Genomic DNA, 24,427 nt, shown 5'->3' on the forward strand with positions numbered 1-24,427 from the left:
ACAAAAGGTGAGGACAAGATGTGACCTGTCAAACCTGATTCAAGTCCAAATGCCATGTATTCAGTGTTCATCATTTCTTCTGGGAATCATTTAGCAACATATACATCACATTACACTTTCTCACAGATAGTAGCCTACAGAGTGTGTTTAGTTTTTCCACACATAGCCTACAGAGTGTGTTTAGTTTTTCCACACATAGCCTACAGAGGCTACTTGAGATTACGTCTGTTTGAATAGCTATACGAAATTGTCCCAAAATGTATTTGTGCATGTAAAATAGTCTGTCTCCAACCTGCAGTGCATAGCCTACTATCACACTGGCAAATGTTGAATGAAGTCTGTCTGTGGGCACACATGGGTGTGTCATGCTTGGGAATATTATCACAACAACATGCCATTCTTATTCGGTTAGGCAACATCTGTAGGAATTCAGAAATGTAGCCTATCCTGTGTTGAGCTTTGTGTCGGATATGTTATATGCTATTTATATGAGCGATCAAAAAGACTACTTGCATAATAACATGTTATTAACAGTATAATGGTGGAAATGTATGCTAAAGTACTGAATAGGCTATAATTATGTTATCTAATGTTAAATGTACAAATAGGCTATATTATTGGCCAATATAGGCCTATCTACTTTGAAATAGGCTGTGACGTGATTAAAAAAAAATGGTGAGGAATTTGTGGGAATGATGTGACCTCGGGCTTCATCCTCCTACTCTCCCCGCCTCCAAGTCTCTTTATCCTCCTACTCTCCCCGCCTCCAAGTCTCTTTATCCTCCTACTCTCCCCGCCTCCAAGTCTGTATAGAGTCTGGCAAGCGAGTCTGCATCTGTCTGCTTCTGGACATTTGCAGTTGGCTTTGCTCTGCCCGACTCGCCCGTCGCTGCGTAGCCGCTGCTGTGCGCTTGGAAATGTAGTTGTTTACGCACACCGGGGTCTCCAAAATGAGCCTAAAATCCGAACTGGCCAAGTCCATCTGGTACGCCTTCCTGTCGCTGGACGTCGAGAAATGCGGCAAAGTGTCCAAATCGCAGTTGAAGGTAAGTAGCTAAAGGATTTTCTCCTTTTCTAGAGATCAGGAAATTGTGACCAGCAATCTACAAGTATACAACTGAACACGAATTGGACTGAGATAGCAGTAGCCTACTACTACACAGCATGATCTAACAGTTGTCAAGTTACTTTTGAATAACTTCAAGGTGTCAGAGTAGCCTATCTGACAGACAGAACAACATTCATCATTCTCTCGAGGCTCTTGCCGGCGTCATGTTGCCTGAAACGACACGAATCCGACTCAGAATCAGATTGTGAAGTGAAGTGTGATGCCAGGCAGTTTCAGCTCAGGGTTCAAAGTCCAAACTGCGCCTGACTGTTTTCTTTCTTTCTTTCTTTGGCCCAGTAACTTGTGAATGTTATTTTAAGAAGACAAGCAGAATAGCTCCACTTATATTCTTTTTTCGCCACCTCCCCTTCAATAAGTGTTATTTTTGTCTGCCATGTTGCTTTCTGGCCAGTTCATACATGCCTTATGTGAGAAGAATCCAAGCAAATAGCAGAAGCTGTCCTGACATGCTGTGAGGATCAGCTGTGGCTTGTGCATGTGTGTTGTTGTTGTTGTTATGAGGCCCAGAAGCATCCTATATTACAAACCCAGACTCCGTTCCTGGGCCTTATGTGGCGAACCCAGGACACCCACCTCAAGACGAGACTAATTTGCCTTCTGTAATGGGTGCAATGTAGATATAATGGTAAAGTTTGCATCGTTTTGCAGTGAAATTAGTTATTAATGTGTGAAATGCTTAGTTGAACGATGTGACAGTTGCTATGTGAAATGTGTAATAATATTAGATGTGTAATGAACATGCATAGAGGTAACTTGTGAGCGCCCATAGTTTAATGCAGTGGAATAATACAGTCAATGTGAATAATATACAGTCAATGAGTGGAATCCCAAACCTATTCCCCAACCCTATTTTTGCACACTCTGCATCACTGAACGGAGTGCTTCCAGGACCAGGTGGTGTTTCTGGAGACTTGTGTATGTGTGTGTGTGAGAGAGAGAGAGTGACTGTGTGACTGTGTGTGTGTGTGTGTGTGTGTGTGTGTGTGTGTGTTTTAACTGACATTCGTGTGTTTAGGATAGATGAGGTAGCTTTCCATTTGACCTTAAGTTATTCAGTGTGGTAACGAAAGTTTGTGCAAAGAAGAAGCATGGGGTGTGGTACACCAACCTTGATTCATTTAGAATAAGCATGTTCTCTCTCCCTCTCTGTTTGTGTGACAGGTACTCTCCCACAACCTGTACACAGTGCTGAACATCCCTCACGACCCCGTGGCCCTGGAGGAGCACTTCCAGGATGATGACGACGGACCAGTGTCCAATCACGGCTACATGCCCTACCTCAACAAATACATACTGGATAAGGTACTGTCCTGTACCTACGCTAACAAATACATACTGGATAAGGTACTGTCCTGTACCTACACTAACAAATACATACTGGATAAGGTACTGTCCTGTACCTACACTAACAAATACATACTGGATAAGGCACTGTCCTGTACCTACACTAACAAATACATACTGGATAAGGTACTGTCCTGTACCTACACTGTTACTAATAGACACTGTTTGCTTTGCTGCTGTATTTGATGTAGGCTATACAGTATGCAGTGATATAGCAGTAAACAGTAAACCTATGATCATCACAAGGAAAACAACCATATCCACCAACCACCACCAAAAATCAATTATACTTTCAGAAAAATCATGGTAACACTTACGAATACAGCCCGCAAATAACCATGTAACAAGACTGTACTTATAGTATAACTACAGGGTACCAAGGCTGTACTTATAGTATAACTACAGAGTAACAAGACTGTACTTATAGTATAACTACAGGGTAACAAGACTGTACTTATAGTATAACTACAGGGTAACAAGACTGTACTTATAGTATAACTACAGGGTAACAAGATCTGTACTTATAGTATAACTACAGGGTAACAAGACTGTACTTATAGTGTAACTACAGGGTAACAAGACTGTACTTAAAGTGTAACTACAGGGTAACAAGACTGTACTTATAGTGTAACTACAGGGTAACAAGACTTACTTATAGAGGCCCAGTGTCTGCGGGTGGGAAGCCGGATTAAGGGTACGTGTCCTGGTCGCTGCACTAGTGCCTCCTCTGGTCGGTCAGGGGGGAGGGGAACTGGGGGGAATAGACCTTATTCAATTGACGTCACTCACGTACGGGCACGCCCACTGCCGCCATGTTGTTGACATAGCTAGCGCAGCCGCTGTTGTGTAAGCTAATGTAATCACCTATACGTTAAGGCTGTAGAGCCCGTAGCCAATGAGATGGCATGTTGTTGAATATACGGAAGTGACATCATACAGTGACATGCATAACCTGTACTGCCTACCTACAAGCTGCAAGTAAACACTGAGTAACAACCTCACTCTCTATCTCGTTATTATGATATATTAACGTAACATGGTGTCAGAATGAAACTCGGAGAAGAAATCTAAACTCACCCGACGCGAGGGGAGAGATGCGTCTCCAAAAGTGAAGCTTTCCTGACGAACGGGAGGTAAAGTAGCTAGCGTTAGTAGCTGAAACGGCTAACGCTAAAGGCTAACAGCAACAGCTAACAGTAAACAAGCTAGCGGGAGCTGCTGCATAGAAGATAACGAGGTAATCCAGCCGAACATGCGTGGGAGAAGACGTGAACAGGCTACCCGGCTATAAATAAAGCCGAAAGAAGAGGAAAAATAAATAAGGAGCAGTTAAATACAGACAGAAAAGGAGTGAAATAAAAATGCCGGATACACCACCAGTACCAGCTAGCAGCGTGCAACTGACTCCACCAGGCAAGTTTGACTTCAGTAATGCAAATGAATGGCCAAAGTGGATAAGACGCTTTGAGCGTTTTAGAATAGCATCAAGCCTGGACAAACAGTCTGAAGAATATCAAGTAAATACTTTGATGTATACTCTAGGGGACGAAGCTGAGGACATATTGAGCGTCCTGCCCTTAAGCAATGATCAGAAAAAGAAATATGCAGATGTGAAACAAGCTTTTGAGAACCACTGCGTGAGTAAGAAGAATGTTATTTTTGAGCGTGCACGATTCAACAGGCGTAATCAAGAGCCAAGAGAAAGCGCTGAAGCATTCATCACTGCTGTCCACAGCCTAGCTGAGCACTGTACGTTTGGAGAGCTAAGAGAGGAGCTCATCAGAGACAGGATTGTCGTTGGACTAAGAGACGCAAAGCTGTCTGAGTCATTACAGATGGATCCTGACCTCACGCTGGTGAAAACCATAGCCAGAGTGCGCCACAGTGAAGAAATAAAAAGGCAGCAGCCAGTACTGCGTGGCAGCATGAATGAGAGACAATCAGAAAACATAGATGCTATGAGTGCACGGCCCAAGCCACAGAGAGGCCCAAAAGACGGACAGAAATACGGGGCACGATTCAAACCAGGAGATACAGACAGAGCCACAGGCTGCGGACGATGTGGAAATACAACAAGACACCAGTGGAAGGATTGCCCTGCCAAAGAGGCAGAATGTCGCAAATGCAAAAGAAAAGGACATTTTGCTCGGAAATGCCGATCAGTTGGTGGCATTCATGATATCACAGAGGATTCTGCAGAGTATGAATCAGACGTCGCCTTTCTCGGAGAGGTGATTATTAATATGGACAGTGTGGAAAATGAATGGACAGAAAATCTTGAATTAAACGGAGAGCCAACAGAGTTCAAATTAGACACTGGAGCTGGAGTTACAGCTATCCCGACTCACCACTACTCCACAGACAAACATGGGACACTGCAGCCGCCCAGGATGCCCCTGTACGGTCCGGGCAGGCAGCCCTTGGATGTCAGAGGATACTTCAGAGGAAAACTGAAGGTGAGAAACAAGAAAACTGAACAAGACATCTATGTGGTGAGCAAGCTAATGAAACCGCTGTTGGGGCTTCCAGCCATTGAGGCCTTGACTCTCGTAAAGCGAGTGCACACAGTGTGTGTATCGTCGGAGTGGTGTGCCACGCCGACGATATTCTGGTCTATGGCAATGATCAAGCTGAACACGATGCCAGGCTGCACCAAGTACTGAGGAGACTGAGAGATGAGGGGCTGACACTGAACAAGGAAAAATGTGAGTTCTCCAAGAGCAAACTCATGTTCCTTGGACACCGCCTCACTACAGAAGGAGTGAATCCTGACCCAGGCAAAGTCAAAGCCATTCTGGAAATGCCAGAGCCCGCCTGTGTCGCTGACGTTAGACGAGTGATGGGCATGGCTACTTACCTGGGCAAGTTCCTGCCTCACCTCTCCTCATACGCACAGCCTCTGACATGTCTTCAGTCTGAGAAGGCAGAATGGTGCTGGGGAACACCACAACGAGAAGCTTTCAAGAAGCTAAAATCTGAACTGAGCTCACACAGAGTCCTTGCTGTATACTCGCCGTATGCAGAGACGCGAGTGTCTGCAGATGCATCGTCCTTTGGTATTGGAGCGGTCATGATCCAGAAACAGCCAGAGAATGATGACTGGAAACCAGTAGTGTTCATCTCCAGATGTTTATCTGATGCTGAGAAAAACTATGCTCAAATCGAGAAGGAAGCACTAGCAGCGACCTGGGCATGTGAACGCCTCGAATCATACTTGCTCGGTATGAGATTCACAATTGAGACAGATCACAAACCCCTGGTCCCCCTGCTGAGTACCAAAGCGCTGGATGATCTTCCTCCTCGAGTCTTGAGATTCCGACTGAGACTGTTGAAATTCACCTACGACATCGTACACGTGCCCGGAAAACAGCTCATCACTGCAGACATGCTTTCACGAGCGCCGGTGAATCACACAGCCACTCAGGAAGAGAAAGAGCTGGAGGCAGACGTTCAAGTCTTCGTGGACTCCATCAGACAGTCTCTCCCAGCAACTGAAGCGAGACTGCAACAGCTAGCAGAGAAGCAGAAAGAAGACCCCGTCTGCAGTACACTAATCCGGTACTGTCAAACAAAGTGGCCTGACAGAGCTCGCCTGCCACCGGATATAGGACCCTTCTGGCACGAGAGACATAACCTGTCCCTGGCTGGGGACCTTCTCCTAAAAGGACAGAGGATTGTCATCCCCAGCTCATTAAGAGAAGAAATGCTCGACATCCTCCATCAGGGCCACCAAGGAATAGTCAAGTGCCGAGCCAGGGCCCGTCAGTCGCTCTGGTGGCCAGGGCTCTCAGGTGACATTAACCAGAAAGTGGGAAGCTGTCCCATATGCATAAAACACAGAACCACACAGAGGGAGCCTCTGCTGACGACGCCCATACCCGAGAGACCGTGGCAACGCGTCGGAACGGATTTATTCACCTGGGACAAGAACACCTACCTTGTAGTGGTAGACTATTTCTCCCGCTACATTGAAGTCGCCCATCTCCATGTCGCATCGGCCGATACAGTCATATCGGCTCTGAAGAACATCTTTGCTCGGCATGGGGTTCCGGAAGTGCTGATGTCAGACAACGGGCCGCAATATGCTGGTACTCTCTTCAAAGAGTTTGCCAGTGAGTATGGATTCACGCACATAACCAGCAGCCCACGATACCCACAAGCCAATGGAGAAGCTGAGCGAGCTGTGGGCACTGTGAAAGGCTTATGGAAAGAGGGAGGAGACTACGCAAAAGCTCTACTCAGCTATTGAGCCACCCCTTTGGAGAACGGCTTCTCTCCAGCACAGCTACTCATGGGGAGACAGCTAAGGACCACACTCCCTCAAGTGCCCAAAACACTGTCTCCACGCTGGCCAAACATCAAACAGTTCCGGAGCACAGAGACACAAGGAAAATGGAAACAAGAGCGACGCTACAACAAACGCCACAGGACACACAATCTACCAGAGTTACACCCAGGCCAGAGTGTATGGATCTCCACAGAGAATACTCACGGGACAGTCGTACAGCAGACAGCTGCCCCGAGGTCGTACCTCGTCAGAACAGAGGATGGACTGTTGAGGAGAAACCGTACACACCTGCGTGCAACCCTGCAACCATCATCTGATACAACCAACCGCGAGGACACAAATGACACTGACTCAGATTGTGCTGACCAACCCGCTGCTGAGCCAGACGCCACATATGTTACAAGCTCAGGCAGACACTCACGTCCACCTCAGAGACTGGATTTGTGAACTAACAGTAAAAATAAATAAATAACTGTTGTAGAAGAGAAATAATGTAACATATTATGTTCTGAGAGAGAAAAAAAAAAAAAAAAAGAGGGGGAAGAGATGGAAATGACTGGTTCAGTTGATGTGATGTTCGAAAATAATTAATGGGAATAATTTCATGTTGAAAGATAAACAAAGTAGCCTAAGGTTAAACAGTTGGGTTAGTATTGGTAAATGCTAAAAGTAAAATAATAATGTTTCTTACTTAAAAGGGGGAGATGTTGTGTAAGCTAATGTAATCACCTATACGTTAAGGCTGTAGAGCCCGTAGCCAATGAGATGGCATGTTGTTGAATATACGGAAGTGACATCATACAGTGACATGCAAACGATTTCAGACGGGCTGCCGTCTGAAATCGTTTTTAACCTGTACTGCCTACCTACAAGCTGCAAGTAAACACTGAATAGCAACCTCACTCTCTATCTCGTTATTATGATCTATTAACGTAACAGCCGCTTTAAGTGACAGCCTATGTAAGAGCAGAGTTTATAGGAAGCTAGCCGCCGTTAGCGTTACCTGTATCGTTCCAATGGTGTTCGGATGGTGACCTGCATTACACACGGCTGTAGTAATGACAGCAATAAAGTCCCCGTGGTTTGTTTCTATCTCTACCGTCCACAGACATGAAGGGAGCGAGACGGAGGATACGTCAGCAGCACAGGAAATCAGTGGCGCCGGAACGAGTTTGCAATAAGGGGGACACATTTTTTTTTTTTCTTTTTTAATTTTGTTTTTGGCGCCCGTAAGGGCACCGACGAAAAATTGACATTTTTATGGACGTTTGGATGATTTTTAGCCATATTTAGATGAATATCTCATTTTAAATTAACATTAGGATTATACTGTAGTAATGTAATTATTCAGTATTTTTCCTTTTCTCACTCACTTGGTGACCTGCTCTCCCTTTAGGTCATTTTATAATTACACTACAACAGACAGCAACACAGGCAGAAACACTGAACTTATTATTATTATTATTATTATCACTTCGAAACACAGTGCAAAACTTGTCATCTCAACACAAAAATAAAATAACAATAACCGTATACGATTATAGCAGCAGCCAATGACAGTGAGTGCAGTACAGAGTCCAGGTCTGTCTGTCTCTCAGGTGTAATAATCCCACAATGATCACGGCTTTAACAAGTGTCACAGGCTGTGTAAACAGTGTAAAGTGGGCTCTCTGTAACTTGATCCCTGGGTCTGTCTGTCTCAGGTGTAATAATCCCACAACGATCACGGCTTTAACAAGCATCACAGGCTGTGTAAACAGTGTAAAGTGGGCTCTAAGCGTCAGGGGCAGTTGCCCCCTCAGATTAACACATTAGCCACTTCTTAACATGCAGTGGAATCCGTATTATAACCTGCACCTAGCCGGTTGGCCTGCATGTTAAACAACAATTAGCCGGCCTACGCGCACTCCCGCGACTCCGTATCTTATCTACCTCGACCACCGGTATAAGATCCGCTTCCACGCAAGCGCTGGTCATGTTAAACAGTGGAACGATATGATCCGCATATGTCTGAGTGGGCGGGTGTGGCTCTTCGTGACTCACTTCACGTTCGCTAGTTTATTAATTAATGAATCGTTCGGGCAATCGCTTATATCAACGAGCAAACTCACGGTTTCCTCAAGTGCTGCAAAAGCGGCTTGATTTGTTAAGTGGGGGCTAGAATGACCGTGCTTTCCGAGGTGAGGGCTGGCTTGACTGCAGAGAGGCAGCGGGGAAGGAAAGTGAAAAGTGCAGCAGAAACGCGCTCCTGAGAATACGAGGCAGCAGGATGACTGAAGCAAATGAAACAACTATCACAAAGAGCAGCCGACATTCTGACACTTTTTGCGCAATGCGTGCCGCTCTATCTGCCTGTTTGTCTCTCTGCCAGTGCCCGCATGTCTGTTTAGTGTGCGTGTGTGTGTGGGGCATGTCATTTTTAACGCTGTTCATAACGAGCAGAGCGTGTTTAGGCTATCGTATGGCTCCGTCCCCAAATTAATTTTCATCGTCCCTGACGCTACTGTGCGCCCACACTGCGGAGTGGATAGGAGCTGACTGACTCTCTGACTGATAGGCTATCAAAGTTTTGTGGGGAGAAATACATTTCAAACTAGTCAGATATGACTTGAATGTCATAAAATAAATCACCCACAGTGATTGACGACAGTCCGACCACTATTTTGACTGCGCGGCTTTATGTAGCTTAACAAAGGCATTTTTGGCACATTGCCACCCCTCGTTGTCAATGGACTCCGTTAAAACATGTTTTTTAAAGTCTCCAGATTTGTCAGGCAGGCAGACTGTGCATCCACACTGTGGAGAGGATAGGAGCTGACTGACTGATAGGCTATCAAACTTTTGTGGGGAGAAATAAATTTAAAACAAGTCAGATATGACTTGATTTGTTTTTGTTTGGTTGTTTGGTTACAAATTCGCTAAAGCTGTTTCCTATCACATTTCTTGTTTTTGATAGATGCTACCGCGACCCCCCCCCCCCCCCCCCCGCCGCCCACTGGCAGAAAAAACGGCTCATATCCAGTTGTTTCTTAACAAAGACCCCTCATGTTTAGAAAGGCAAAACCTGAAAATATCCTGTTCTCTCTAGCAGGACATGATCCAGATAACATGTTTAAAAGGCACTATAGACTGCCAGCCGTTTTTTTTTGCTGTAGGTAGCTTCTGCCAAGCCGTTTTTTGAGGATTCTGGCTCATTTTACAAGAGCCGAGGATTCGTTTCAGCTTGGACTTTGTGAACATACAATATCTCAAAAGTACTAATAGAATGTGTACTTTCTCTGTCTAAAAGAGTTAGTTTGTAGAGTTAGTAGTTATGTAAGCATTAGCAGTTGAATACAGCATGGTTTTAGCGTCAGAAAAAATATTCAGAGATAAACGGCTTTTTGTGAAATTGGATAGAACAGTCACTTTAACCATTCATTTTTGGCTCTCTCTCTCTCTCTCTCCCTCCCCCTCTCGCTCTCTCTCTCTCTCTCCCTCCCTCTCTCTCTCTCTCTCTCTCTCTCTCCCTCCCTCTCGCTCTCCCTCCCTCTCTCTCTCTCTCCCTCCCTCTCGGGAGGGAGACGCACTAGGTTTAATCCTAGTGAGAGGGGGAGAGGGAGAGAGAGAGAGAGAGAGAGAGAGGGAGGGAGGGAGAGAGAGAGAGAGAGAGCGAGAGAGAGAGAGAGAGAGAGGGAGAGAGCGAGAGTTGCTTCAACTCCTCCCTCCGTGGGCGTTCTTCTTGGCTGCAGCGCCGTGTAACAAGCACTTTCCTACCTGTGCAAATTCACTTTCTCATACTCTCGACCTCTCAAATAAATTTCTGAATAGAAATTAAATTACTCTAAATTAGAGCGAAAAAGAAACAAAAAAGAATGGGTTGAAAATCCCATTCTAAAAGCCTTTTATGGCTGTTTCCAATTCCAATTTTGCAAGGCAAAATGGCCTGCTGCTTGTCACCAGCCTCACTGCCCCGCTGCCGCTGTGCCTGGCTGTGCCTATCTGCGTGGCCGCTCCCCGAGGAAGCCCGGCTGGACTCGCCCGCCTCCCGGAGCCCTGGCCGAGAGCTCCGATGAAGCCCCTGCGACTCTGGTCATATTTACGCTGCGTGCCTCAAAGTGTGCTCCATCCGCAATCCACGATGCAAGTTTGCAATCCCGCACCGCCAGCAATCAACGCGAAAACGAAAGCGCCTCCGCCAATCCATTTTCATGAGAATGGAAATGGATCACACTGCTTTTTGCTTGCCTTCCTACTTCCTTGTCGCCACTTAGTGGGTCGGTGGAATGGGTTGTACACGTTGTACACGTCCAATACTTATATAAGATATGTAAAAGGGTTAGATGCACAACCCCCCGTTAAAAAAAAAAAATCGATGCCAAGAACGTGTTTACACGTTGTTGGCAGTCAACAGCTGGATTCTGAAAACGTGTTTACACGTTGTTGGCAGTGAATGTGTTAAAAAAAAAAAAAAAAAAAAAAAAATTTTTTAGGGGGACCAAATTTTAAGGGGGACAAAATGTCCCCATGTCCCCCTTGTTCCGGCGCCAGTGCAGGAAATGTGTGGATAGTTAGGAGAGACAGGTGAAACTTTCTGACAGCTCCTCACAGCAAAGACTTTTCACCTCGTTTTTTCTTTTTATTATTACAGGCATCAACGGCAGCATACAAAACAACAACTCTGGGGTTTTTATTGCTGTCATCACTATCGCTATTTTGTAATGGAACAGAAACGACAATAAGGCCGTTACTATAGTTGTCAGCTGCAGGACAGTATGTCAACAATATAGCGCTGTCCGGGGTTAGCGAATAAGGTCTATAGCGTGATCCTCCCACACGCTACGTCCTGCCGGTGAAACTTTATGCTGTCAGGTGAAAAGAAGCAGCTGGCGAATGCACATGTATCAGAGGAAGCATGTGCTAGTCTACAACTCTCTCCAGATCGGCAGAGGGGGTGGAGCAACGACCGGGACAGCAGGGGGAATTGGCCAAGTACAATTGCGGAGAAAATGGGAGAAAAATCTGAAAAAGAAAAAAGTAAAATGTTTGAATAAGTAAAACCTTAATAGCCTATGTAGGCTACATATTATGCCTTTAATCATCCAATGAAATTTCAACCCAATTTGTGGCTAGGTCAAAGAGGGGACATTCGACAAGGAGAAGTTTGACGACCTGTGCTGGATGATGACTATGAAGAAGAACTTCCGCCCCATACCAGAGGGCTCGCTGCTCTCCGAGAGAGACTGTTTCAAACTCTTCTGTCTTTTCAACCTATTGTCTGAGGACCGCTACCCACTGGTGATGATATCAGAGGAGGTGAGAGAGAGAGAGGTGAAAGAAGAAAGGATGGGAGGAAAATCGGAAAATAAGAAGAGTTTCAATTTAAATGAAAGAATGAATGAGTGAATCAATCTCCCACTGGAGATTCCATGTAAACTGTTAACATGAACACAAAATAGGGATTTAGTGTGTGTGTGTGCACACGTGTGTGTGTGTGTTCACATCCACAAAATAATATAACCAGAAAGCTCTTGATGATTGTTTACAGCTTTAAGTGCTAATCTTCTTTTATTGAACAGATGAGGTTTCATTTGGAACAATATTTCAGAATACTAAGGCCAGTCTTTTTCATTTGAGGTGGTTACATGTGGGGCACTGTGATTGGGCTATTATTCCTATTATGAATGGAACATTGGGCTCTGTCTGAAGCCAGCTAAATGTCCCACTCCCAACAAAGTCAGAGCCATTTAAAAAAATCACTGCAGAAGAAAGCAAGAGCAAGTAAGTGAGTTAATGAGGTTCTTCCTTCCTGCATACTTCCTCCATAAGATCTGGTTTTAGTTTCCTGTCAACGCAGACCAAAATTACTGTTCATAATTCATACCATCAGCCCTCCACACTGAAGGTATCTTATCTCTTGTATAAACACTTTTAAAGGGATAGTTCACTTTTTCTAGCCCTATTTGCTACTTACAAATGATGATGTTAATTGGTAGACTTAAAAAAATTAGAACTATCCATTTAAGTGTTCTAACATTTCGAATGTGCTTAGGTGGAATACCTCCTGAAGAAAATCTCCACAGCAATGAATCAGGAGTGGGATGGGAAACCCCTGGAGGACTTGCTATTGCAGGATTCCTTGGTGCAGGAGGAGGGCGTGTCTGTGTGGAGCTTCCTGGAGCACATGGGGGCTGGCCAACTGCTGAGGGTCACCAGCACCGAGGCCTTCAGTCTAGCCTTGGACGAGGTCTTTCTGGAGATGTACCACAACGTCCTGAAGAGGGTGAGCCATAGACTTTAAAAATATGGATGTAGCCATCGTCACCCATTGGTTCCTGGACTCCTGATTTGAAGCCTTGAGTTTGGCATTGTGACCGTCGCCATCTTGGTTTTCTTGGAGCCAGAAGTGACCATGTTTGGAAGAGCAGAGCTGCAGCGCTGCCTGCTATTGGTCCATGATCCGTGAGCTGCATGATCACTGGACAGGCGATCTGTCAATCCTGCCCCAAATCATAGTCTGCATTATCATCTATTTTACTCTAAATGGGACCAGAATTTACCAAATGAACATCATACTGCATTGAAGAGGACTTGAACCTAGTGATGGAGACCATAAACGCATTAGTGAAGTGTTTACTGAGGTAATATATCAAGTGAGAAGTCGGGTTATTTTCCCATTCACTTCTTTACAATTTGGACTTCTTTTTGCAGCCATAGACAGTATAAACGGATGAGTTATATAAAAATTCACCCCCCCTACAGTTGTTATGAATGGTGAAATTAGCTATAGAGACCAAAACCATTTTTTCAACCAGGCTGTAAACATTTATTTCTGCTGTAAAGTCCGGCATTTTAGCATCGGGGTGAATGGAAAATGACCTCATTTTGCAGCCAGCCTCAAGTGGCCATTTGGGGAACTGCAGTTTTTGGTGCTTCCGCGTTGGCCTCATTTTTCTGTCTGTCTGCCTTTATCCTGTTCTCTGCTCTCCTGTCATTTTTGTGTCTACTTTCGTACCTCTTTCACTCTGTTATTGACATACCCCTCCACCCCGTTTCCAGGGTTATATGTGGAAAAAGGGGCACATGCGTAGGAACTGGACGGAGCGCTGGTTTGTGCTGAAGCCCTCCTCCATGGCTTACTATGTCAGTGAGAACCTGAAGGACAAGAAGGGAGAGATCCAGCTGGATAAGAGCTGTATTGTAGAGGTTAGTGAGGAAACAGGAATTATGGATGTTCCTGGGTGCTGTAGCATATGCATGTGCTGGGCAATTTTGTATCCAAACTGCTTTACAGTATCATGATTTCAGTATTTCTTTAGTACAGGTTGGTTCCAGTGGGAATCAAACCCCTCACCCTAGCATTGTTCATACCATGACGACTAAATATTCAACTAAGTAAAGGATGCAATTTGGGTTTGTTTTCTTTTTCTCTGTGTATTTCTGAACGTGGCTGTCTCCCCCTCTGTTTCAGGCTATCCCAGACAGGGAGGGGAAGCGCTGTCTGTTCTGTGTAAAGACCCATAATAAAACCTATGAGATGAGCGCTTCTGACCAGAGACAGAAGGTGGAGTGGATTCAAGGTGTGTTTGTGTCAGGTGTATGAGCAGCAACCTACAGTCTATGGCAGCAAAACACAGTCATATTGACTGCATTGATTTGTGTCAGGTGTATGAGCAACACACAGAGTCATATTGACTGCATTGATTTGAGTGCGTGTGTGTGCAATTCAAATCAGTGATTGCAAACAAAGCATTTTAAGTGGCAATCTGCAACATCAATCGTTTTATGATTGTGGTGACTTTTGTGCTAACCAGTAACCACACATTGCTGTCCTGCCTCTGCACTGCATTTCTCAGAGATCCGCTGTCAGCATACTTTTTTGGTAAACTAGTTTTAGATGAAACCACACCCCGAACTCATTTCATTGGTCGCCGCAACTGCTTCTTCCTGAAAACGTGCGGCAAGTAAAAAAATGTGGTGAAGAGGGTGGGGGGAAAGTTCAGCTCAAGCTGTGCTTCGATCAGCTCGTGGCTTAATGCTTAAGGTGTTTGCCTTCCAATCTGACGACTGGGGTTTGATTCCTGGTCAAACCACCCACATTTTTAACAAGCATTTTTCTTATTTTCAAACATTAGGGTTAGGCAAGTACAACAATTTGGCTAGGGTTAGCGTATGGTCGTGGTTAAATAAGAAAACCCTAACGACCAAATCATGTTACCTCACCCAAAATCAAACGCCTTGAAAAAAACAGTCATCTATCGTGCCATCAGTCACTGGAACAGCTGCCCCCATCACATACGTCAATCAAATAAGTCCTCTTTCAAATTCCATTTAAGAACACATTACTTAACAGGTGATCAATAGTCCAGTTGGTCATGTGCAATTCCATGTCTTCTTACAAATTTATGAACATAGCGTGTAACAATGTAAGTAACATAACCAAAAATGCAAATGTGTTATTACACATATATGATGTATATGTATCTACCTAACTTGTAAACGTCGCACAAATGTGATGTCGGGGCAAATGACGTCACGAAAAGTCACGTGACTGTTGAGCTCTATAGGTTGAAACACTATTGTGTTTCCAATCGGTGTTGGGGAGTTGCAAAACTATGTTCTATATGAAAATGTCAGACTATTGTAAAATGCGTGTGCGTGTGTGTTCCCTCTGTAGTCATTCAGACAGCCCTCCGTCTCCAGAGAGAACGCAAGTCCTCCCTTCACCAGGAGCTTAAACTTAAGAGGCAGGTACAGCGGGAGCACAGCCAACGGGAGCGCAGCCTGAGCGCCCGCAGCAGCTGCAGCAGCCAATCGGATGACTCGAATAGCCAAGATACGGAGAGAGAGAAGGAACGACAGGACCAGGAGATAGAAAGCATCATCCAGGTGAGAGAAGGAGGGATTGGTGGAGCGATGAATGCACTGCAGAAACAACAATAAAATAATCCCCAAATTAGAAACATATGTTGAGAACATATAAAATGTCTTATTACATTGAAACAAGTGACATTTCTACCAGCTAATTGACTTGCTAGTTAAAGGATGAAATCCCTTGCTAAGCGTGTCCTTTGCAGTGTGTACATGTGGTACAGGTGTGTTTTTCAGTGTGCATGAATACATGACTATTCTGCATGTCTGTGTCTCGCAGCATGCGCGGGAACTGGAGACCAAACGGAGAGAGACAGAAGAGAGAGAGAGGAGCAAACAGAAGGAGGTGCAGAAGGAGCTGGAGAGGCAGCTGAAAGAGGCAGAGATGGTGAGAGGAAGTCTGCCAGACGACAAGACATATTTACTGTTTGCTGAAATAGGGGTCGGAGTCCGTTTCAGTCGCCTTGATCTCTGAAAACAGCACACGTTGGCATTATAAAATTCAGATTCAGCCTTTAACGATTTTTACTGGTGGAGTAATGGCGTTAGCATTCCTGGAATAGGTGATTCAGGAATAGGTCAGTCCCTTCCACTCAATTGACACGTGTGTGTGTGTGTGTGTGTGTGTGTGTGTGTGTGTGTGTGTGTGCGTGCGCACGCGCGCGTGTGCATGCGTGTGTGTGTGTGTGTTCTCCCAGCTGAGGGACAGCATGCAGGCAGAGATGGTGGAGAAGGAGAAGGAGGCAGAGCAGCAGAAGAGGAGGATCCAGGAGCTGGAGCTGACTCAGGGCAAGCTGGAGGCCGCTCTCAACATGGAGATCCAGGCCCGGCTGGAGGAGGAGCGGGTCAGGCAGGAGCTGCAGAGGTAAGACACACACGCACACGCGCGCGCGCGCACACACATACATACACACATACAATCCATCTTCAAGCGCTTATCGGGTGTCGCTTCAAGCGCTTATTGGGTGTCGGGTCACAGAGGTAGCAGATCCAGCAGGTGACCCCAAACTTCCCTTTGCCGTGGGCGTCTGAATAGTGCAGCGGTAGATTCCATGCCTACCAACATGAGGGTCGCAGGTTTGTTACCTCCGGCTTGGTCAGGCACCCATGCAGGCACAATTGGCCATGTCTGCGGGTGGGAAACCGGATTAAGGGTATGTGTCCTGGACGCTCCTCTGGGGCGCCGACCCACCAGAACTGACTCCTTTCTATGCGAAGGAGCAGCGGCTCTACTCTGAATGTCTCACAGGTGACCGAGCTTCTCACCAATCCCTAGGGGAGATGCCAGCCACCTACCTGAGGAAACCCATTTCGGCCGCTTGTATCCGCGATCTCGACCTTTCGGTCATGACCCACAGTTCATGACCATAGGTGAGGATTGGGATGAAGATTGACTGGTAGATCGAGAGCTTTGCTTTCTTCTGGCTCAACTCTTTAGTTTTCGTCACAACGGTGCGGTAAAGGGAGCGCAATAGCGCTCCCGCTGCTCCGATTCTCCGGCCCATCTCATGCTCTGTCGTCCCCTCCCTCGAGAACAAGACCCCGGATACTTGAACTCCCTCACTTGGGATAAGGACTCACTCCCTACTCGGAGTGGACAATCCACACACATACATACACACATCCTGAAAATTTAGATGCACCTTAAATTAAATATGAGATTCCTTGTTACTTGGTTTCAGTTAATGTATGTTCTCCTTCTCCAGGTTGCTGCAGGCGGAAGAGGAGAAGAAGCAGCAGTGCCAGCTCCTGGAGAAGCAGCGGGCTGTCCTCAGCCCCGTAGAGGAGGCTTCAGATGGGGGTGCAGAGGAAGACACTCCCTCTGCCCTCCATTCGGCCTCGCAGGAGCTCCAGGACCTGCGTGCCTCTCGCCAGAGGAGCCACCAGCGCCTGGAGGTGAGAGAGGCCGGAAATTAAAGCCAATATAAGAGAACTGTGTTTGGATGGACTAGCACAAGGTTTAATACTACTGTAAAGTAGCACTGATGTTTGATTGTGTTGCTCTGTCTTGCTCGGCCTGCAGGAGGTTCAGGAGAAGCTGAGGAACGCCAGTCAACATGTACGGCACTGGAACGTCCAGCTCAACCGCCTGATGACGCCCATCACTCCGGCAGGTAAGCCTACAGTACGCGCTCTCTCTCTCTCTCTCTCTATATATATATATATATATATATATACAGATCCTTTCCAAAAAAAAAATATATCATGGAAAGTTAGTTTTTCTCCATAATTCCTTTGAAAAAATTTAACTTTCATAGATTATAGATTAATTACACACAAAGTGAAATATTTCTAGCCTTTGTTTCATTTTTCATAATTTTTGTCTACAGCTCCCCCCAATACAGTATTTCAAGAAATTATTATAGTGTGAAGAAAATCAGCAGTTACTTCTCAGTTATGACTGACTCCAGCCTCAGTCCTCTGAATCTCTGCCAAATTTTTGAATCGTCTTTGCTTGACAATCCGCTGAAGTCCACGGTTATCCATGTTATTTCCATGATATTCTATTTTTTTGGAAAGGATCTGTATATATATATATATATATATATATATAAATAAATATATATCTTATGTGTATGTGTGTCTATGTATACAGTATGTATGCAGTATATATTTATTATTTTTTAATATTATGTGTGCACACACACACACCATATTTCCATATAAGTTAAATTACTTTGATTACTTTGCTATCTATCTACATAATGTATATTATTATTTTATATTATTTTATTTTATATATAAAGAGCATGAAAAGTGGTGACTGGGACTGTGGTGACTGTACACTGTTCACATACTGAAGTTATATTTAACTCCTCTTCAGAGTAGCTGTGGAAACTTCTCAGTGTCCAAAACGTCAGGTCAGTTTGTGTTGTTAATTGTTCTTTTGTTTTGTAGACCGACTGGTACACCGCCTGACCTCAACACACCCCTGTCCAAAGAAGGAAGGCGCCTTGGCCAGCAACGAGTTCATCACCAAATTCAAGATGAGATCCAGTCAAGACAGCCAATCAGCAGAGGATGGGGAGGGACTTGAGCAACAAATGGAGGCTGTCAGCCTATCAGATGGGTCAGATGAATCACAGGAAAAATCCAATGGACAAACCTAATCTCTATGTTGATGGTTAGGGGAACGCTGTAAAGTTTTCAAATCTACAGTAAAACCAGAATAACAAAATTCTTACGTTCTGTATGACAACACTACCATAATGGTGGAAGCGGAAAGCTATTTACAATCAACAGAAACTGTGCAAAAGCATTATAATATATTTATGTTACATTTTTTGACATTTACACTAAGATGGACAACTATGATGACAAATACAATGTGATATGTGATTTATTGAGAACACATAAATAAGTTCAATTGAGATTTTCAATTTTCTACAATAAAGTTTATGTCTGATTAATATAGCTTAGCGCAGGGGTGGCCACATACAGAAAAATATAAAGAGTTGCCGGCCAAACAATATTAAGCAACAGTTAACTGCAACAGCAGTTTTCAACCTGTTTAGACTGAAAGCGGGGGGGGGGGGGGGGGGGGAATAGACCAGAAAACCCTTGTGCCATTTTTTCTTTTATTTCCACCTAAATAAATATATGACACATAGTTTATTGATGTGCTCACCTATTACAATGGGTATTTCTGTATGTTTTCAAATCTTTTCCTGTGCCAACTGGTTAAGACAGAGATAATTTCACCAACATTCAGTATTAAAAATGGAAAAAAAAAAATGAATAGACCAGGTCAGGGTACTCAAGTAACCCATTTTCAATGGTTTTACACGGAAAAAATGAAATGGGATAAAGAGGTTCTTCCGTTTTTCCGTTTCAAACTGAAAAACTTGAAAAAATGGACAAACGAAAAAAAAAAAAAAAAAAAGCTTCACCGGCAAAAAATAAAAAAATAATATATATATATATATTTTTTTGCTAAATTCATGGCCATAGTTTGGCCACCCCTGGCTTAGTGTTAATGATGTGATATTGTGTCTGGATTACCAACAGGGCCTGTAGGGACCCAGACAACCAAGGTCCCATGTCCTTGGTGGCCTTGGCTGACCGCTGTCTAGATCTATAGACCCTTTTCACGGGGGCCATTTTGTGTCGAAATGGCAGCGTAAACATAGGTGCAAGCAAAACATTAATGAGGGTTTCCAACTTCCATGATTGTAAGTTGGAAACCCTCAATAGTGTTTTGCTTGCACCTGTGTTTACCCTGCCTTTTCGACACAAAATGGCCCCCGTGAAAAGGGTCTATTTGTAATGTAATTGTAAATTTGCACTCACACACATTTGCATTCTATCCTGGCTGTGTTTCATAAAGATGAATTTCCTTATTGCTTGCTTAACCTTTCTGATGGGGTGGACACATTTGACAAGGCAGGTGCTCAATATACAGAGGTGAATGGTGATGGCTGGCAGTGAAGTGGCCCATAGAACAGTGGTTCTCACATCAAGTGGTCTTCACATCAAGGACCCCTAAACTGACACAAATTAGACCACAGACCCCCATTTGATAAGAATTTGTCCCAGGGCCCTGCATCTGATAAGATTTTAACTTTTGTGATGACCCTCCCACTCTCCTGGCCCTGTCTTGCAGGAGCCTGGTGTTGGGGTTGTTAGGCTGATTGGGTGCACCTGGGCCCAGTACACTCATTGGGCTTAAGAAGAGCTTCAGACCATTCAGTCACTCTCCCTCCTCACCTTTTGTTCTGTTCTTTTGTTTAATGTAATTTGTGTCGCCTAGTTATTTCCCCTTAGTTTTAGTTAATATGTTATATGCAAATAGGCTACACACTGTAGTCTATTTTGATCGCTCATACATGTTGCCTGGATGTTGCCTAACCAAATAAGCAGCATCCATGTTGTGATAATATTCACAGGAGGCATGACACACCCATTAGCCTACAGTGTGCCCACAGCCAAACTTCATTCAACATTTTGCCAAAGTGTGATAGCAAGTTGGAGACATCCAATTAGACTATTGTACAACTAGCCTACATTTTTTGGACATTTTGTATATTTCAAAACATACATAATCACAAGTAGCCCTGCCTAGTGTATATGTTAAAAACACAACATACTATACTGTCTACTATAGCTTGGACTTAGTGAGAATGTGCAACATGATTTATATGTTGCTAAAAGATTCCCAGAAGGAATCATGAAAACTGATCAACATGCCATTTGGATATAGATTAACTTTTCTGAATCAGGTTTGACAGGTCAGTAAGCCAAATGTTTAAAATGTATGTAGCCCTATATTATGTATAATAGCCCTGTACGTATATCCACTTCATCTTCAAGTAGGTCGTTTGCCTAAAACAGGCTGCTTCACAAAATCTCATACACCTCAAAATTGTTGGCAGATTTAATTTTCATGTTGCCTGTCTACTGAACAATGTTACTTGAGGCCAGCAAGGCCTTTGTCTTTGATACAGCACAATGAAATATAGATGAAAAGTCTCTGTGAATTATATGGCCGAGGGAAAATATACATCTCATTTATCCAAGATGTAGCCTGTATAGAGCTGATATGGATTTATCATTTGCCTTGAGCCATTATGGCAGCACCCCTCTGCAGCCGTTTTGTGTCCCTCGTAATGAACATTTGGTATAATTCAATACGAGTCATAAACAGTGCACATTAAAGCTACCCAGGTGCTAGTCAGGTTCCCAATGTTCTGATTTCAACCTTCGTTCAAAATTTTTGGAGAGTTTGTAAACTATACATTTTTGGAAAGCTTAGAGTGTGACGAAACCCAAAACCAATGTTGCCATTTTTTTCAAAGTCTCTATGGTCGCCATCTTGGCCTTTCAAAATGGCGACCACCGAAATTAAACGCCTGCACTGGAAACCCCTATATGGCCCAGCAATGTTATTTCCTATCATCTTTTATGACTGAAATGTCATCTATAGGCCTAGTGGATGAAATTAAAAGTGGTTTCTAAAAGTTGCATCTTGAGCAATTTGAGTAATTAGCATAATGAGCTAATTAATCGCCAAATCGCTAAAATTTTGCTTCAAGTTAACCTAGAAAGGCGATCTAAGAGTCCAAGTCCATGTTTGTCATGTCCAGAAATGCATCTATTACCATAGTGCAGACATGCAACATTTCCTAATTTGCATGATTTGCATAAGGTATGTAAAAATTAGGTCACAATTAGGAAATGGCTAGATCTTTCAGTTTTAGTCATCTTAGAATGATATTTCTTTGATATTGGGTCACCATATACTGATACGCTTGGACAAGACTGCCACGGTGGCGTATATCAATCGCCAGGGCGGTGTCCGGTCGCAGGCCTTGAACGAACTAGCGACGGACATCCACGAGTGGGCTCGTGTTCACCTGCTATCCCTGTCGGCGGCCCACATTCGGGGCCACCTCAACCTGGGCGCAGACTTGTTGTCGCGGGGCAACCTGCACAACTCTGAATGGGTTCTCCATCCACAGGTGGTGGAACAAATTTGGGCCAAGTTTGGTCGAGCCGGCGTCGATCTCTTCGCATCGCGGCACGCACACCATTGCCCCCAGTGGTTCTCTGTCCTCGGGGACAACCCACCGTTAAGCCACTGCCGCACGTCTGGCCGGGGGAGGCCCTCTACGCGTTCCCCCCAATCCCCCTGATCCCACAGGTGCTAGCCAGGGTGAGGCAGCAGGGCCTGCAGCTCATTCTGGTAGCCCCACATTGGCCGTCGCAGATCTGGTTCGCGGACCTGATTGCTCTGGCGCAGGAGGCTCCGTGGCTGTTGCCATGTCGAGTGGACCTACTGTCGCAGGCGGGCGGGGAGATTCTGCACCCTTCCCCACACAAGTAGAAGTTGGCAGCTTGGTTCCTGAAGGGGAACGGTTGTTAGCCCAGGGCCTACCGATGAACGTGGTACAGACCATACAGAGCGCTAGAGCTAGCTCCACTCGTGCACAGTATACTCACAAGTGGCAGTCCTTCGCGCGCTGGTGTGCGGAAAAGGACCTGGATCCAGTGTATTATGGCATACAGTGCATTCTCTGCTTCCTCCAAGGCCTGTACGAAGCGGGCCAGTCGCCACAGTCCCTCAAAGTATACTTGGCCGCAATCTCTGCCTGCCACATGGAGACTGAGGGCAAGACAGTGGGAAGCCAGTCTTTGGTTTCTCGCTTTATGAAGGGCGCCCGCAAGCTTCGCCCCCATACGAGGAGCGTCTTCCCTAAATGGGACTTGGTTACGGTGTTGGAGGGTCTCTCGGGACCTCCCTTCGAACCGATTGACACAATCAGTCTGAAACACCTTTCACTGAAGACGGCATTGCTGCTAGCTTTGTCTTCCGGCAAAGAGAGTTGGTGACTTGATTGCCTTGTCGGTGCAACAGTCATGCATGGTGTTCTCTGATGATGAGCGCAGGGTCACGCTTCGCCCCAACCCCGCTTACCAGCCCAAGAACATTAGGGCCGGGTTCAGGTCTATGACCATAGATCTGGTAGCGTTTAACCCTCCTTACTCAGATGCAATGGAGAGGAGACTCCAGGCGCTTTGCCCCGTACGGGCGCTTCTAGCCTATGTGAATATGATGTGCACATTGCGCACTTCTAACCAGCTCTTGGTATGCCATGGAGCTCAGGCTTTAGGTAAGCCTCTGTCCAAGGAGCGCTTGTCGCATTGGATAGTTGAGGCCACTAACCTACTCTGCCGTTGGGAAGATTCCACCGGAGGGCATTAAAGCTCACTCTATGCGGGGTGTTGCTTCATCTTGGGCGCGATTGCGCAGTGTATCGGTAGAGGACATGTGTGCTGCGGCATCATGGTCAACCCACGACACCTTCGTGAAGTATTATAGCTTGGACGTGGTAGGCACAACGTTTGCTCACACCGTCTTATCTTCTTCCCGTGCGCTATGCCATGACGGCCCTTTTTCGTTCCTTAGGTCGCACCGCAGTGCTTCGTTGCAGCAAGGACGGTTGTAGGTAGCATTAGTGAGAGCTCAAGCTGAAGCGAAGTAAAACGTAGGGGTTGTGCAACAACCCAGGTTTTACGAGTGAAAGCGAGAGCTCTCACTATCCAGCCTTGCTGTCCGGGTATATACTTGGCTCAATGTTGAATGCTTGGAGTGGGGTTCCCTGTCTGGCGGGCCGCTACAAAATGGCTGACGGTCGCATCCAATCACAGACAGGGTTCGGCCAGGTGATGCCTTCAGGAGCGGCTGCGGTGTTCCACGTCACCGTCACGTCACCTGGGTGGTTCGAAAGGTTCACTTTTATGGAATAAAAGGTAAGAGCATTCAAGTCTGTGCACTATGCATGCTAAAGTACGGAAGCTTTCAGATGACTCCAGAGTAACGGAGGAACAACAGAAATGCTTGGCTAGGTTTGTGTGTGCTGCCTACTGCCCAAAAGGAAGAAACATTAAGAAACATTCCAGAGCTGCATTGGCACATGTTCTGCAAGTATATGGCAGAGAGTTAAAGGCTACCACCTACAGAGGGTGCCTTGAAAAAGCACATTGATAGGGTACATGTGCAAGCTCATGTTTGGGGACAGGCAAGCGTTGAGCAGCAAGTACCTTTAAATCCTCTCAAAAATGGCTACTTCAAGGCTGATGAAGGCCAGTTAAAGGAGAATTTCGTTTTTTTTTTAACCTGGACCCATCTCCTGGCAATAATTATGATTTGGCCACTCACCCAGCGATGTCCGCGGCGTTTCTGGCCGTCCTAGCGTTGTTTTGAGATCAATAGCGTCCAAGTCAGTTGTAAAATGGAGCTGATTTGGGGCCAAGTGTGAGCCTGTCTTTCCTGCATTTAAATAGATATTTTTATTCCCGTTTTCGCCACATATGGT

The 24,427-nt window shown here is 45.2% G+C and overlaps 1 protein-coding gene across 2 annotated transcripts; it reads left to right on the forward strand.

Moving 5' to 3' along the window:
* The first annotated feature begins 828 nt into the window (after positions 1-828).
* On the forward strand, positions 829-19,122 carry def6c (DEF6 guanine nucleotide exchange factor c). 2 transcript variants are annotated; one of them, XM_083631936.1, is made up of 12 exons: positions 829-1,046; positions 2,291-2,431; positions 11,874-12,056; positions 12,793-13,023; positions 13,800-13,946; positions 14,212-14,320; positions 15,418-15,629; positions 15,892-15,999; positions 16,310-16,476; positions 17,318-17,507; positions 17,635-17,725; positions 18,510-19,122. In XM_083631936.1, the coding sequence occupies exons 1-12, from the start codon at positions 951-953 to the stop codon at positions 18,719-18,721; spliced, it is 1,887 nt and encodes a 628-aa protein (XP_083488062.1). In that variant the 5' UTR covers positions 829-950; the 3' UTR covers positions 18,722-19,122. The 2 variants fall into 2 exon arrangements, with proteins under 2 accessions (XP_083488062.1, XP_083488063.1); XM_083631937.1 differs by having other exon boundaries at positions 17,635-17,736; positions 18,510-18,655.
* Positions 19,123-24,427: the final 5,305 nt, after the last annotated feature.

Source organism: Poromitra crassiceps (genome assembly GCF_964638095.1).
Source record: "Poromitra crassiceps genome assembly, chromosome: 2".
Classification (NCBI taxonomy): Eukaryota; Metazoa; Chordata; class Actinopteri; order Beryciformes; family Melamphaidae; genus Poromitra; species Poromitra crassiceps.